At 41.1% G+C, this 18,142-nt stretch overlaps 1 protein-coding gene across 1 annotated transcript in view; it reads right to left on the bottom strand.

Moving 5' to 3' along the window:
* furinb (furin (paired basic amino acid cleaving enzyme) b) overlaps positions 1-17,773 on the bottom strand; it is a 60,527-nt gene extending 42,754 nt beyond the window's left edge. The window contains exon 1 of the mRNA XM_079224299.1: positions 17,557-17,773. Coding sequence (XP_079080425.1) covers positions 17,557-17,733 — 177 coding nt within the window. The 5' untranslated portion in view covers positions 17,734-17,773. The remainder of the gene's footprint in view (positions 1-17,556) is intronic.
* Between the last annotated feature and the right edge of the window lie 369 nt (positions 17,774-18,142).

Raw genomic sequence — 18,142 nt, 5'->3', positions numbered from 1 at the left:
AAATATTCAGCCTTCAGCATGGGAGCTTAAAGGTTCACTACACTGATATTGACTGTGACAGACTTTCACATTAAGTGTATTCCCTTAAGCTTGGGGAAAGTGCACAGAGGCAAATCCTCCTTATTGGAACTGGCGTCAATCAGACCCATCTTTCAGGGAAAAACTAGCATCAATGGTTTGTTAGAGACACAGCAATAACAGTAATTCACTCTAAACAGTGAGCACCTTGATTCACAGCCTGTGATGTTTGACTTCACTAACCTTGATGGAAGACGCCATGGTGGGCACATAAATGTGAGACTAACACAGCGATGCACACAATGCTCTTTTGCTCCTCCACTCAGCAGAGAGACACTCAGAGGCAGCTTCCGCTGCACATTGGAGAATGAAATGTCAGCCGGCGCATTGATCGCCACACAGCCCACAGAGCCTCTCCTTCTCCTTTCACACATTTATGTTGCCTGTTTACACAACTCACATCAGTGCAAACCCACGACAGGAACGGGAACTTTCTCTGTTGCTCACAGTTTATATACACAGCAAATGTGTTGTTTTGCGTCGGTTGGTCTGGTGCGATATTTCTGCTGTTGGGTTCATAAAACAGTCGTGTTGTTATCGTCTCCACTGAGCCACTGGGCTTCCATCGTTTGGACTAATTACAGCTGAAACTCTGGGGTTCTGCTTGGTGGAAGAAAGTCATTATTTTCCTCTGAAATAGAGGCTAATTGAGTGTTTTCAAATAAAGGGTAATTATTTGTTTGCATCTTAGCTCCAATTCTGCATGTTGCCGCCTCGTCTGCATTCACCAGCTCAGGGGACTTCACGTCTCGGGAGAAGCTGAGCCACAAAACCGTTTTCGCTAATTATGTGGCTGAATAGCAGAGATTTAACAAAATGCCTATGAAGACTGTCCCTCCAGCAGAGGGGGAGTAACAAGACAGAGGCAGCATGAAAGGTGTGGAAACCGATTTGGGCCGTTTAATAAATCTTCTTTAATAGATATGAAAAAAAAAAGTTATTAAAGCAGCTGTTGGAAAAGCACAAAGACCTTGAACAAGGTATAGAGACTTTAAATCACGATGTGTCCGTCCAGACCCATTCCTTTTCTGGGAGAGTAGGACACATGGATGGAATATGAAAGAAATGAGAGAAATGAAAACGAGGCAGGGGAAAAAAATACATCACAGGAGAACACTGAAGAAGTGAGAAAATTACATTGGAAATGGCTACAAAAGGCATGTGTCACGCGAGACACTAAGAGAGCCCCTACTGATGCCTGACCTTTGGCTAATAGTACCGTGAAACTAAATTCAAACTGTCACAGTAAATGACTGCTGCCTTGTAATTTGAATCAATGATGGCATCACCCTCTGTGATTCTACGCCTGAATAAAACATGGTGGATCTACACCACATCTCTTATGTCTTAATGCAATGGGGTTAGAGCTGGATTCAACCATAAAATAAAATGGCCTGAGTAAAAGAATCTCATGCATTTGCGGCAGACATTAAAAAATAAAATGTAGAAAAAAGAAGTAGGATTCCTGATGTACTTTATCTTTGTGGCGTGATTTTTCAGAGAACAGATAAGGGACAGAGCAAGGAGAGCGGGCTTATCAAACCCCCCACACACATCCAGTATGAAAATACATCATCACTCTCCTAAAGCTTGCTCAAAGTGCCACTGATACAACCAGCCGGCATATTGAACTCACACTGGTGTTCAAAGTCATTTACATATGCGAGCACGAGCACACACACACACCCCTACACACCAAATATCCAGTGCTTTGAGAAAGGGAGACAGACAGATAAAAAATAAATAAAGACCTTGCATGGGAGGGAGAGTTTGTGTGAGAGAGACCTTTTTTAATATTTCAGATCACTCCTAGCCTTTTTAATTTGATATTTATCCCACTGGGCTGACTCTTCATTCTCAAATCCCTGTCTTGGTCAGAGAAATGTGCCAACCAAATTAGTAAACATCCAACTTTAAATATTCTTCGGCGAAGCGTTGAATATTCATGGAGACAAGGGAAATGGAGCCATTGGTATTTGCAGTGCTCCAGAACAGCAGTTGGGCTTGTTCCCCCTGTTTTTCATTTTTGTAATATCAGTAATCATGCTGTTAACCTGCTCTCACACATCACAGAGCAATAGTCTGTCAAGCCTACGGGTGATGGAAGCTACATATATGCATCTCTCAATACAATGAGCAAGAAATAGAGACACAGGAGGAAAACAGATCGACTGCATGCATTGCTAAACAGAATCTTTGCTGGAACTTGGGCCACAAGGGGCCTCTTCCACTTGCCATGAGGAAAATACTGGGTTAATTTTCAAGCCGTCTGGAGAAGGAGAGAGAAAACAGACATTCGGAACAGAAGAGCATCGGTTCCCTTTGGACCTGAAGAAGCTATGGAAGCAAACGTGCAACCACAGTGAATGAATCTGACAAAAGAGCTTAGGCAATGAAGCATAGCATTATGTAAATGAAGAACAAAAATGCTGGAGAGCGAATTAAAAAAAGAAGAAAAAAACCTCGTTGCGACAGGAAATCTTATGAAATATTGAGTATGTTACAGTGATTAGTATTCTAAGGTGTTGTGCTGTTCGAGTACAACCTGAGCACTGCTGGCCTCTATGCCTGGAGGCAGCATGTCTCCCTGATTGCCATGCCATTTAAATGTAGAAGCAATTGTGATCTGAAGTGAATACCACACGCAATCTGCACTTGACTTAGTCTTGGAAAAAAAAATTATATATATATATATATATATATATATATATATCGCTCTTCCTCCTCCTCCTCCTCCTCCACTCATTTATGTTAATAGCGCCTTTGTGTTCGGACGTGACTTTGTTTCAACCTGTTGTCGTCCGCAGTCAGGAAAGGGCAATACTAAGGAATGAAAATCCTGCTGCTTGTTAGTACAGTAACTAAAGTACATGAAAAATCAATGTGAGGAGCACTCAAGGGGTTCTACTATAGATTTTTCATAGACTCAGATCAGTCAATCTATCAATGGCTGCAAGAACAGGGGCTCTAAAAGAGGAGTGGTGGATGCACAGCTGCAGCGATGGACTACTGAAAGAGAGAGAAGTGCAAATGTCCTGAGCCTGGAATGTGCCCTTCACTTCAAGGTCTCAGCTCAAGAATATTTAAGCTGTCAGCACCTTCAGACATACAGCAAGAAGATGCAACCCTACTGCACCTCACATTTCACTTATACATCACAGCGAGATGAAGAAACACCTGTGTGCACACGCACTCACAGACTCACTCGATATCTCAGTCTTCTGCTCTCCGTGTGCGATGAGGTCAATAAAAAAAATAAAAAATAAGTACAAACTCCAGCCTCCAGCTGTCCCCTCTGGCTCTTTCCTCAGACGGTGGCCTGTTTAAGAGAGCCGGGATCCTGGGAGGCTGCTGGATTATTCAATTGCGGAGTGTAATTCAGCTCACTGCTCTCTTCCACATCACCTATGCTGAATTCCCCCATTGCCTGGACAGCCTCTGTCAGGCTCCGTCACCCGAGTTTTCAAGAACCGAAGTAAATAAGTTCTACTTCCATTTCCATTCAGCACTCGTCAGTTTAATTCCTTTATTCTACATGTCTTTCACTCGCCCCCTAGCAACTCTTCCTCTGGTTTCATCTTTTATTACTGACACACTCAGCGCTTACATTTGATCCCTCTGCATGTTGAGACCCTTATTAAAACCATTCATGTCTTCCTATCTGCTCAGTAGGAAGCCTGACAGATTGAGGCTGGATGTGAACGTATTAAAAATGATCACATTATTTGACAGTATAGTGTGTTGTTTGTATTCAGGACATTGTGGATTATAGGTTTGTAGCATTGCTATGATGTACTGCTGTGATGTTTTGTGCTTCGGTCACGCATTTCAGCCTGTTTGTGTGGGACTGTGTGCTGCAGTGGGTTGAAAGGTGCAGTGGGTTAAGTTTGTCACTGGCAATTGAACAGTGCAATGCAATTTTGGTGTCAAGGTTGTGCATGTGGGGTCAACAGCACGATGTGCAGGCACACTTCTATTCTTAGGTGTTTTTGTCATTATAACTTTCACTCTTTTATACATTCTTCAACCAGTAGACACATCTGATTACAAAGACATACCAATTAAACCTCTTCCAAACACTATCATATATATATATATGCACATGTTTCTTTTATTTTATAACATTACTTCCTCAGAGGTTTGTAGACCAGACCAGCAAATATGTGCATCTTATTACACCACTAGCAAATTAGGAGATCATCTTTTCTGATACTTGTATTGTGTTGCAATAACAACACAATACTTTAAAGAATACCTTATCTGATGAGTATGAAATACAAAAAGAAAAGTCTGCCATTTAGCAAAGTCTAGGACCTCCGTGTTTAATGTGGTATTGACTCTAACTTGGTCTAAAAATGCAATATATGTGATAAAAGAATACATTTTTTGATGCTCGGCAACACAATTCAGTCAGCACTCGAAAGGCACCGTGATCTGATCCGCAGCCGCATTGACGAGCTGTGAAAATATGACATGACAGCTCAAATGTATTCTCTGCATGTGCTACCGTAGATTGTAAATGCAGGATACCATTTTAAATAAAAATTCCCAGTTTAATTCATTCATTACATTTGTTTTCTTAAATACAAGATTTAAAAAGTGCCCGAATGTGTTCTATTTCCATTTCTTTCCAATTGATTTCTCTGTATCTAGATAAAAATAAATAAAATAAGATGTGATCAAAACACAAGTAACATCAACTTCCAGCGATCTATATCAAAATCCATGGTGACCTACTCAAAATATGTTGTGGTTTGAATTAAAAGAATTGTATGATATACAATATAATAAAGCATATTCTTACATTGCTTGTGCACGGCAAAAAAAAGTTTCAGTGGCCTCAGATGAAAAGGAGACTCGAGCTCCCTTGGGTCATTTCTTGAGCGGAGCCCAGGACACAATGTGCAGCGGCCATGGAAGTACAAGCCGACTAGCAGCGCGGAAAGGGTGCGACTTTGAGCTCGGCCTCGTTCATATTCATGGGGCATTAGGGCCCCTTTCTCAAAAGCCCAGAAAGCCGAGGCCATCAAAACATGGAGAGTTTGAGCAACTGGGTCTCTGTGTATTGAGAACGGGAGCTTGAGCTTTGCATCACTTCACGAGTGCCTGAAATAACCTCTGCAAGGGAGCTGGCTCTGTGCCTAAATCAGAGGAGATGCTGAAGCAGTTAAAAGGGTTACAGTGAGTCGGTGCACAAATGGAAATAAAAAAAGGCAAACAAATAAAAATCATATCTTCCACATAAGCCTGTGTACTCAGAATATGATTTATTATGGACATCAAGATCATTCTGCCATAAAAAACCCCGACATAATTCCAAGTGAAAAAAGAACCGCGGGGCACACCTCTCTCACTGCTGCGTGCATCCAGACGCTTGTAAAGAAGCAGGTAGCATCAAGGGCTGTTGAGCAGTGTGATTGAAATTCACTGCCACTTCCTTGACGTGCAGGCAAGAAAGCAAGGAAATATAGTTTGGAGTGATAGACATGTGTATTTATATTCATAGCTATGCCAATGCACTAGTCAAATTCTTGCCCCTCGACTTCCACCCTCATGAGAAAAACTCAAGAGTTCATTGTTTGATCACTCCACTCCATAATTTCTCTGTGCTGTTATTTAGTGTCGGCAAGGTATGAATACGGGGCGTGACGGTGTTGTTGAGACAACAATCAGATTGTTTAATGACCAAGCATGAATTAAGCCATTAAAGAGCGCTTTCTCCCATGGCACTCAGCCAGCCGGATCAGGCACGCTTTGTTACGGTGCCATTCAAAGCAAAACATCCCACTTCGCCGCGAAGGGCATGACATTTACAACCATTTCATCTCGACACAACACAGTGGGATTAGTAGAAGCAGGGATTAACGAGCACAACACAAAAAGAGGAGAGATGACAAAAATAATTGGAAGATGATTTAGAAAAACAATTACAATTGAGAAGGGGAAGGAGTTCAGCCATTGCATGTTTAAATTTAGGACTTAAGAGTTTAAAGATATCACATTGCAGCAGGCTTATATAAATGTAATGCAGCAGAAACAGAAGGACGTAACTACCACTCATAGTCGCTGTGCATTGTGTGCATTCGTGGCAGCGCTGAAAATATGAGAGAACGAAGCACTTATTATAAAGGACTCTTGTGCAAGGTCCCATGATAGCCTTCATAACAATGACAAATGGCTGAAGCCGTCTGGTGAGCTACATCATAGGACTACCACCTTTAAGACTGTTTTCTATTATGCTGAGGACGGGAGCACACTGAGATGGCTTTCTGCAAAACAGAACAAGGGATTAACATCCTCAGAAACCATATATATATTTTTAAACTAATTTTGCTTTTCAATTTCCTTAGAAATACCGGAGACACTAACATTCTCTGAAGATAGAGACAGCCCGGTGCACCACGCCGTTTGTCTTTTCACAATCCTCCTAAAACAATGAAGCCAAGCGCAAAATACCATTAGGTTTGTGACAAAAAACCTGAGGAGAAAAGTTTCAGTCATTCTTGACAGCCTCTGCGGTGCATTCAATTAACAGCGTGAAAGGAATCTTCTCAATTGTCATCTCTCAACAAAAATGTACTCCGCCCCAACACCGCTCTGGAAGTGTGGCCAGGAGAGACGAAGCGGTGTGAAAATTTCACATCACGATTATAGTGACCAAGATTATCACCATTATCAGTAAAGAGTGCTGAAAAAGTACTGATATTGTTATTATTAATATTATTTAAAATAATTAGCAATACTATGCACTTTTTGTTTTCAGAAACATTAAAATAATAACATAGACAATACCTTATGTAAACAGAAAAAAAAGCTTCCCAAGTGTCTGTCACTGTAGACAGTGATGTTGATGTGGTTTTCGATGTAGCAACACTGAGTGGGTCCCCAGGGCTCCATACTAACTTTGTTCACCACCTTTCTGAAAACAATGTTAACCATCTCGAAAAAAAAAAAAGATAAAATGTTGAGGAAATAAATAGTTACATTTATGTTGCTTCATTCACAGAAATAGATTTAAGACGGAACTGAATCTCTTGCCACAACATCTGTAATCTGTGGGAAAATAAAAATAAGATTAAGAAAGAAATAAGATTTCAATAAGATTGCTTTGAAATGTCATACTGTTACTTCTGGTCCTAGAAAAAAGTCAAACTAAAATACAAAGGATTTTTACTGTGACTGTTTGCCTGATAAATAAACCCAACCTGTTTGTCTGCATTGTCCAAATATAGCGATGTATTTATGGGCATATGGGTTGAGCCGTGCAGTTACTCAAAGTGGTTATGGCAAAAACAAAGTATGTACTATGTTGTGGCTAAATTGAGCTTCTCCACTGCCCAAAAGGTGTCGTTTGGAAAATTAAAAGTCCTGTTTTACAACATTCCCAATTAGTTCTAAAAGGGATAAACTGCAACCTCTATTGCAGAACTAATGCAGCAAAGACGGAGGACAGCTGTAAGATGGAGGGGCTTTACAAAAGCTACCAGTGTACACACAAAAAAGTTGACATAAATAATGCAGTCATCTTTCCCATTACAGTATAATGCAGCCTAGAAATTTATAGTGCTCACTATTCTATCCAACCTCTTAATGGGGGAACATTTAAGCAGTGGGTGCATTATTCCTTATTACGACCATGTAATATACATAAATCAAGCTGTGTGGAAATTGTATTTCTTTTATCAGTTCATGAAAACAGTCCCAAAAAAACCCCAAAAATGTTTTAGTTGGTGCAGGCTTCTGCACACAGAACAGAAAGTAGGTTTGGAGTCACAAGGGATAAGCATCGCGGGCTAAGGGATACATTGGAATACAAACAGACGGTACAGCGTTCAATACCCCAGCCCTCTGGAGCCCGTTTCCCACAGCTCCAATCACTGTATATCGGAGACAAACTCTTTATCAAGAGCTAAGAGCCAGAAGGTTGTAAATGCCATTTGAACGAAGAGCCCCTGGTATGTTCTGGGTCAGTTGCTCCATTCTTTCATGTCAGTTTTATTTTAGGGAATACAATTTGAAGAACCTCTGCATCGTTTAAATTGTAGACAGAGCTGCTCATGCGGCTCCGTGCTCTGTCTTTGCCCACAAAGGATTCTAAAGGGGGCTGAAAATGGAAAATGAACACTGCGAAAGTATTCTGCAGTCATCTTCTACTGTGAATGGCATTCTTTCCACATGGCAGACACCCTTCTTCATTATTCAGGCCGAGAATGGTCTGGCTGTATTATACTTTAACTATTACACGCAACTCCCTTTCTCCGGGTGAGGGGCTGCATGACAGCACCCATCCACTGTACCAGAAGAACTCTAATGCCTGCACAAGGATCATTAGCCACTGCTAAAACAATTGTTCACAGTTTCATTTGAAATGCCTACATTTCAGAGAGTAGTATACATTTCAGAGAGTAGTTTGCATCCATATGTATATAAATCTAAATGCTGTGCGTAAATACAGCATAAAGGTCTATTCATTGGACCGCCCATTGTTTGTTTGCGTATAACTGCTATGACAGAGCAGCCACCGGCCACTGAGAACAGTTATTGATGGAAAAAAACAATCCACCAACTTTGTGTATACGCCAGGGAGAAGCCACCTGATCACCAAGAGCACCCAAGTCCGGGGGGCCCAGCTGCCTTCTTATTTCACCATCACTCTCCGTCTTGTCTCGGCTAAATCGTTTCAGCTCGCAATTGACCAAGTGTCACGCTTCAGAGGGGAGCCCGATATCTCCAGCCTCGCAGACCTTTTACTTCTCCATTCTGCTTTCCTCGAAAAGGTCATTTCTTTTTTTTGTTGCTTTTACTGCAACACAAAGCACTCTTCGCTCTGCACAACTTTCTTTCTGCCGTCACATCAGCTTATCAGACTTTTCTTTAGGCCGTGAAAAGCTCACAGACTGGTCTGGGCTGCGGCCTAGCTGTGTAGGGGAATGAAGATACTTGTTGTGGTGGTTGATAAAACTTTCACTTGATTCGTTTTTACTTATTATTCATTACATTATTTCAATCCCTGAAACAGAGCAGAACACAGCAGGGAGGATAGGGACCATGGCCATTTGAGAAAATAAATTCTCAATTACTGTTTTGCTAAAAAACTAAAAAAGATGGGATGCTTGTTTAGTTAGTCACTGTATATACTTATATTTCACTGTATATACTTTATATTTATATACTTTATACACCCAATTTTCATAAATGTAATATGTTCTGCTCTTCTATTTTATTGTATTGTATATATTGAGTATTTTCATACTTAATATTTGTATGTTTACTCTGTAACTTGCTTGCTGCTGCTTCGAACTAATTTCCCCCTGGGGATGAATAAAATATCTATCTATCTATCTATGCGGGTGCTTGATTGCTGCAGCAGTCTTTCGCAGAAGATGACAGAAGTCAAAATTCACAAATAACATGCGTAATGTGAATCCATAATTAAAATGGCCTGACATGCAAACTCACTTGTAAGTAATGGTGAAGTGAGGGACTCATTGGGCACTTTGATGCATCACAATTGAGTCGTCATCTTGTGTTACTAACGAGCCGGATGAGCATGCTCCATAGGACACTTTCTAATGCAGAGGCGTATGTTGAATAACTCTCTTTCATCAAAATTATCTCTGTGTACTTGCTAGAAGAAAAACGTATTTACTCTTAAACAAGTACTGTTTCACAGTTATATTATTAATCATATACTGTGTAAAGGCTTGTGGCTTCGCATTTGAGCTACTCTCCTGTTAAAACATACATAAGCTTAAACAGTGACCTTCTGATGGTCTTGAGACTGTGGATGCCTACATGTCTCTGTGTGAAGAACGTGGTGTTCCTTGTTATCATATGACCATACCGATGCAAGCGAATCTGAAGACGTCATGAGAGCTTCTGTGATTGTGTCATTAATGTATTTAAGAGGTAACTCTCTGCTCATTCAGGGAGCAGTCCAGGATACGCAATTGACATATCATGTTGTAATTCTGACTCTGCTCCTCTTTGCAAAGATTAAATGCCCTGATCAATGATTTTACCACCAGGTGTCGAGTACATTTTTCTATTAGTACTGAACTCTGATTTACATTTCATGGGCTTTAAAATATTCATGTCAAATTGACTGTTACAAAGAAAAGTAGAATCCAAGGCATTATACTAGCATCCAAACAGGATATGATTTTTTTATTTAAATGAAATGCTAAAATATCAAATAAACTATATCATTGTGCGGTATCCAAAGATAAATGACATTTCATGATAGACAGAATGTGGGAAGACGGCAGAAAAAACGAATAACTTCTTAATAACTTCTCTTTTGTCCTCAGTCACAGTCAAATTACGTATCGTTTGTACACTTGTCAGCTTCAGACGGCGCCGTCTTCGCTTTTTCGTGTTTTAGCGGAGCAGGGATAAAAAGAGGTGTTCAGAATGTAATACTGGCTGAGCACTAATCTGATCCCTCACTCGCAGCTCTGGGTAACAATTTCCCCCCTCACCTACAACGGCATTGTTTCATTTCTAATTCTTATTTTCATTCACACCCTTCTTGATACCCACATATTACATTTCTAATATTATTTTCTCAAAGCCAAGATGGGAAAGTTCACGTAAAGAGTGAAAACGAGTTTTGAATTAGGTTAACAGTAGAAAAAAAAAAACAATGGCAATGACGGAGTACCTGCATTGATTGAACATCCCTGTTGTTTGGTATGCAGTATGCTTGAAGTTATTCCCAATGTGGAGAGCCAAAAGCTGACTTACGGTCTGTGCATAGTTTATTTTAACCTGTGGGAAGAATAAGTGATGATCTCCAAAGCGCTACCGTACAACTGCAAAGGAGGACACTTTTTTCACACTAAAAATGGTGTGTGTGTGTGTGTGTGTGTGTGTGTGTGTGTGTGTGTGTGTGTGTGTGTGTGTGTGTGTGTGTGTGTGTGTGGATTGCTGGCATCGATTTAATGCAAATATTCAAGCTGGCAATTGGCTTCAAGAGTGCTTATTCTTATTTTATTTTTTGATGTGATTCAGTTCCATTTGGGGAAACGCAAATTGACTCAATACCAATTAACCAAAATGGGTTCTTCTGTACTTATTACAATTTTATTTAATTGTTTACTTATGCCCAATCAAGGTTTCACCATGAGCAGTAGCAGAAGCTACTGCTCAGGGTGGATAGCGGCAGTTTCTGTTTTTTAATCCTGGCAATGGAACGAGTCGTTTCATTTCAATTTGATGAGTCGGTTTTCAAAGGTATTTTATTATTTTTTTTCGGAGATCAATGTTTTAAATTGCCATCATTTATAATTGATGCATCGATGCAATAAACACGACGACAGAGTAATTCAGAGGCGGAGCTTTCACAGTGATATTGCAAATGTCTGCAGACATTCGTCTGTCCTGATGGACTTCACAAGCCTGAGCCACTTCAGCAAAACGCATCTGACTGCACATTATGCAGCCGACTTTTAAACTGATCGTGCTGTCATGGACTGTTACACAAACTGTTCTGCAGTACACACCTGAATGCTGCAAGGACAGTGCAGGCAAACACTCTGACGGTAACATTTGCAATGCCCCAACCAAGGATTTCTTTGGAATAATACAAGATATGCACACACACACACACACACACACATGCACGCACGCACGCACACGCGCACACACACACACACACACACACACACACACACACACACACACACACACACACACACACACACACACACACACACACACACTCACTCTCTCCACTGCAAAGGACTACCAAGGACTGATATCATGGTAACCTGTACTATCTAATGTAATAAAATAACCACTTTCATGGCTTGAAATGCAGGATCCTTTCCATGACTCACAAGATCATGAAAAAATAAGTTTAGAACTCTTGGACAATGTGGATCAATAGAAATATAAATGTATCACATTCCCGTATTGATATATAAAATAGTGTTTGGCCAAGTGTTTTTAATGCTAGGGCGTGGCACGTTTAGTCTCCACTGTACCGTGCTACGAAACCCAGCTTGCCACAGAGAACAGCTGTGGAAGGGAAGTGTAGTCGCTGAAGAAGAGCACAAACTGGTGGCAGTGGTAGCTGAAGCCAAGGCTGAATTATAACATTGCTACATTCCTCCATGTCAACAGAAGTAAATGTCTTACAAAAGAAACGTTCCATCTTCAATTTACTCAAAGCCATCCTCAATCAATAATGGGCAGATTATGGATGTGAGTAGTCTTAAAAAGCCTCCTTGAAGGAAAGAGACCTGAAATGAGGCAGACAATGCACACGCATGGCTGGCTCCCTATCTCAGAGGAACAGAGAGCAGTCTGGTAGACTTTATCCACTTGGTCTTTTCCGTCTGGTCCTCGAGTCATCCCACCACCCTAACCACGAAAATAACATCCCTCTTTCGAACCTTCCTTCTCTTTCTGTCCAAAACCTGACTGAAAATGTGTTACAAACTTAGTTAACATGATTTTCACGTATAAAACATAGTTTTGAGCACCTTTTGACCAATGGCTTCTGTGGCTCTCTGGCATAGCACCAACCTATTTCTCTGAGACATTTTTGGAAAGATAAAAGGTCTGTGGCTGCAGGCTCCATTTAATGAAGTGGTGCATTTAAATGAGAGACAGCTCTGGGACAAGGAGGCACACTTCCCTCAGATCAGTAAACACTGAAATAAAGTGAAAGCTAGAGGATGAAAGAAGGCAGGCTAGGAAGACTGAAAATTGGCAGACACAAAACCAAAGGAGAAGATCGCTAAGCAACATTTCCCACTGGATTTTATAGGATATTGTGGTGGCGGAAGAATGATGTAGGTATTAAATACCTCATAAGAGAGGATAAAAACCACAAGACAAGCATGAAGGAGGCTTCCACCATTACAGTCTTATTCACATTACATAACCAAGGAAGAGGACAATCTTTTCAAATGCCAAGTGGGCTTGAGAACTATGTGTGTGTTATGCCAACAAAAGAATGACCCCCCTCTCCCAACCCCTCTCACGAAATAAGAGTAAATCTACTGCAAATAAAATATATATATATAATTTTCTCCATGACAATCTAATGCCTTAACAGGCTGCAGATTGGTGTGCCCGTGGGCAGGAGGTCACAAATGCTTTAGAGTACGGCAGCCATGTTAACCCATGTTACTCCGCACACACTACTCCAGAGAAGTATCATTTTTATGTTAATGTCTGCATGTTAAAACTAATGATTAAAATCATCATAATCATTATTTATCTTGATAGAGAGTGATTTGAAGGGTGATCGAAGCAGCCACACAACTGGTTTATGTTAGTTAGTCAGATGGAATAACACATTGGATTAGTATATATTAAATGATTTAGTATTGATGAGAAATGACATTTGAAGTCTGGATATGAGGGATCCTCATCTTCGTGGGGCTATGGATGCAGCTTAATGATGTTCTGGAGGAAATGGCGCTGCAGGAGTAGAAATTAATTTGGGAAATGACAAATTAATCAATTTGTATGAATATTAATATTTTGAGTTGATAAGATGTCACTCACAATATGTTACCCAACAAGATGAAAATGTAAACACACTAAGAACAACAGTGCATATTTTACATTTGTAGCTCCATGTATGAAATAAAGCATTAATGAGTCATATTTCATATTTGTATGTGCTCATTCTGAAAATGACTTGGGACATTAGCGTGACAGAGAGAAAAATAATAATTTTACACTTTCTTAGGATATTTTCCAGGTACCATTATAATATATTAACACCTCTGGAGACTCTTTCATTGTGATTTGTTAGTGCCAACGGCAAGACTTCAGAGCTTTTATGCAGAGAGGCACTCCTCATTTTCCCTTCAATGTCCTGGGGGAAATAGAAGACAGCAAATACTGCAGGTGCAGGCATTGCTGCAGAACAGTGAAGTATGGGTCCAGGAGTAAAACTAGAGTGGCAAAGTGTGAGGATGTGAACACCTCAGAACAAATACGCACTGGAGAGACAACAACAGGGACTGATGGAGAACCAGAGAGTAAGAAGAAGATACGTTTGATGTTCCTTTTAATAAACTCTTACCTTAAAATGAGAACAAAAACATTAAACAAATGGACTGGTACATACACACACGCCTCCCAATTGCACACAACCCAAGTGAAAACAAGATAAAAGTAACTGATACAATCAGCCTGACGGAGCACGCTTTAAAACTCACATCTTATATAATCAAACTCTCCTTACCCACAGAGCACTTATGCATTCCTAAAAGCATCAGTGGCATTTCTTAAGCAATGAAACATGAACTCCATCCAAACTATTGTGATCAGTCCAGCCCACACAGCCGGATAGGTAGATCAGGGACAGAGAGAGAGAGAGAGAGAGAGAGAGAAAGAGAGAGAAAGAGAGAGAGAGAGAGAGAGAGGTATTTCATGTATTTACTTTGTTACATTTCATGCCAGTACACCTCATTTGAATCCGTTCAACAGAGAGAGGGAGGGGGAGAGAGAGAGAGAGAGAGAGAGAGAGAGAGAGAGAGAGCACAAGTAGGCTGGTGCATCACACATTGGCAGGCTATCATGTGCAGAGTGATGCACGATGGCCTTGGAGCACATTGCGTTCTACCGAGCACATAGCCGGTGTGCGTTTGTGTACGTTTTGGGCTGGGCTGTTATGAAATTGTGAAACAGTGGCAATAAAGCTAGAAATTGCAGCAGAAATATTGAATTTTGAAGGAATATTATAGTACAATCAGCCGACACAGGGTGCAATCAAACACATTTGCCGACCAGCTGGAGACTACCTGTCGCCTCGGGCATCACACGAGGCAGCGGACTGTTTTCCTGCAGCTTTTGAAGAAGGCCATGGCCGATGGAGTAGACAGTGGGAAGTTAGATAACTTGTGCATTGTTTATTTCAGGTCACATTTATACTATAGCCAAATTATGGAGTGCGTTAGCTATAAATAGAAAGAGAGCAAAATGTAGAGAGAGAGAGAGAGAGATAGAAAGACACCGAGAGGGATTTGCCATTAGACGTCTACTAGCGGGGTAATTCAGTCTATCAACGCCCACAGAGCCTGCCCATCTTCAAAAAAACAATGACTCTGACTGCTCACCAAGAACACAAAGTGACATTTAGCTCTAAACCCTGGTCTGGAACGCCCACACGGACACAAAATCATTATTAAAGACAAAAAAAACAACATACTATTGAACAAATTATAGAGAAACAGATATAACAACCCTACGTGGTAACTTGTAGAATGCCGATGCACACGGGCATGTCTGGATGGCATTTACACTTAAACACTGGTATTGAACAAATGTGTGCGCACAGCACACACGCACTCACAAAACACACACACGCTCTTTTCCCCTCACGCCCAATCAAATAAAATTAAGCTGAAGCATAATATGTGAATCTGCAAATACTTAAAGACACACCAAGACAATAAGGCATTTCTAAACACGGCAGGGAACAAACAATCAGTTACATGATGATCCCGTAATCACATTAGTGATAACAATCTCATTACCTCCTGATTATAGGCTACATCATCCTCCTTGATCTCTTCGAGGGCTCTGTAGAACAACCAAGGATGACGTAAAAATGACTAAGCTGTTTCCCCTATAGGCCCCCAGCCATACACAACCTCACATAACCCACACTGCACAACTGAAGATCATCCTTTCTCATAGCAACCACTTAGGGAATAGAGACCAAAATAAAACTTATTTGGGTGCCTCTGTGAAACAATGACTGAAGATGTACTTACACAAAATCTAATTTCAGACGGTGGATAATACAAAATTTCACCCTTCCAGTCATCCTGCAGTCAAGCTTCTTAGTTCTTAATACTATACTCCATTCTTATTTTCCCAATGGGAAATTGTCAATTATCTTTCTCCCCTCTTTTCTACTTCTCTCTTTTCTTATTATCCGTCGTCACCGTCTCTAAACTTGCAGAGACATCTGTATTCACTGTTGTAACGTCTGCCTCTCACATCAAAAGTGCATAAAGAAGCTCCACTATAGCGTTTCTTCCACATCTGTAATGGAGACAGACATCTTGTGGGCTGAGGTGAGAACCACAGAAAGGACCTGTTGGTTGGCGAGGATGAGGTGAGTCTTTATTTTTTTTTTTAGGCCCCACTTTGAGGCAATACTCTTGCTCAGGGTCCAGAGTAGCTTCATGTCAGATGCACTCAAATTGAAAGCTGCCATATGGCATCAGGCCGTCGTAGACTTGCTCCTGTGATTGCTTCTCGCTCTACTCGTCACAAATTAAAACTATACATCTCCGCTTTAATGTTGTGGTCTAAGGGAGCAGAATAGAGGCTGATGTCTTTGTGGTTTGGATGACATGATGGAAGGACAGATAAACTGGAGAAAGAAAGCCATTCACGTTTTAATCACATAAAGATTGAAGGACTCTTTTTTTTTTGCTCCACAGCATCATGTCCCTGGGCAGTTGTCTAGAATATGTACGTGTATGTGTGCTCTGTGATCAGATTATTTAACGTTTAATTGTACCCAATTCACTAATACTATAGATTTATTATCCATCTAGAATTCAAAAAAGCATTCTTTTAGAAAATCCCCTTTATTTAAGAGGGGTGGGAGGACATGCAGAACCTCCTACGCATACTCCTAAGAAGTAATCCAGAAGGCTGTTCACTGGCGTGTGCAGCACTCAGGCAGCTCCACAAAGACGCATGCAAATGAAGTAAAGTCACAAAGTCACAAGTGGAGCAACAGGGGAAGAGGGGACCACATCACGACTCACTGTCAACTGCTGAACACAAATATGGAAAAGCTTAGCCTTTGAAGCATTTTGATATTCAAGTGACTTAACACACCGCTGAGAAAATAAGTCACGACGACTCCCCCCCATCGTCTCCCCCCCACCGTCTCCCCCTTATTCTTTACTGCTTCAAATTATTTCTCTTTCGCCTATCTGCTAACTCTATGACACAACAGCTAATTTAATTAAAATTACTTTGGCAATACCAAACGCAGAAGCTGAGGAGGTGGCAATAAAAACTAAACTACCTACATGCTAATTAAATAGAACAACCTTCCTTGAGACCCTGCAATAATGGCCGTGTTATTCCTGTCTATTCCTAACACTGCTCTGTAAACACAACTGTCTGCCAGTGTGTTTGGGAGTCATGCATGCCCCACTTAAAAGACGAGAAGAGGAGAGGGCCATACTTTTGCAATCTGCTGCAAAAACAGGATTGCCTGGAGGGGTCATGTCTGGCTCTCTGATGCTCAGCTTTGATGTGCAATAGTTTTGTATTCACTGATGTTCACCGGCCATCGCTGTGTATGGATAGTCTCACATGTAGTGACATATGTAGTTATTGTGTACGAGAGATAAACACACACACACACACACACACACACACACACACACACACACACACACACACACACACACACACACACACACACACACACACACGCACACACACACGCACGCACACTTGTGTTTAAGAAGGACTTACATTTCCGTGGTTGATGAAACCGTGTTCCTTGGCGATGCGGTCCGCTTCATCTGGCCCCCCATTGATCTGGACAGCCCAGGCGTTGGTGTAGACCTCTGCAGCATCAATCCACTTCAGTTCTGCCGTCAGGAGGACAAAGACTGTCCATAAGTGCAGCAGGGCCACCCTGGCATCCATGAAAAGGAGCACACTTCGCAGGGCAGCCTTCCCGTCCGTCTGTCACTGCTTCCCGGGCAGAATGGGGCTGCTCTACCTTACAGCAGCAAAGTAGAACAGTGTCCTAGAAATGAGAGGACAGAGACGGCTTTAAACACAAACATGGCCTTCCTTCTGAACTGGGTCGCCCTTGGGCCTAATTTACCTACTGCTGATGCCATTTAGAAAGCTCCCAAAACTGAAACTAAAATAACCAGCACACCCACAGACCTTACCATGCATCTCGCTTAGCTCACCGGTCCATTGTCAAACAAAAAAAACATGTCTTCATAAATGTGCAAAAAATAATAACATCAGATCAAAACAGACAGCTGAAAACAGAAGGTTTTTTCTTTTACTTTTTCAGACTTGAAATGGTAATGTATGATAA

The sequence above is a fragment of the Taurulus bubalis genome, assembly GCF_910589615.1.
Source record: "Taurulus bubalis genome assembly, chromosome: 9".
Taxonomy (NCBI): domain Eukaryota; kingdom Metazoa; phylum Chordata; class Actinopteri; order Perciformes; family Cottidae; genus Taurulus; species Taurulus bubalis.
Note: the sequence above shows the minus strand (reverse complement) of the source record. Positions and strands in the feature narration are given on the sequence as shown.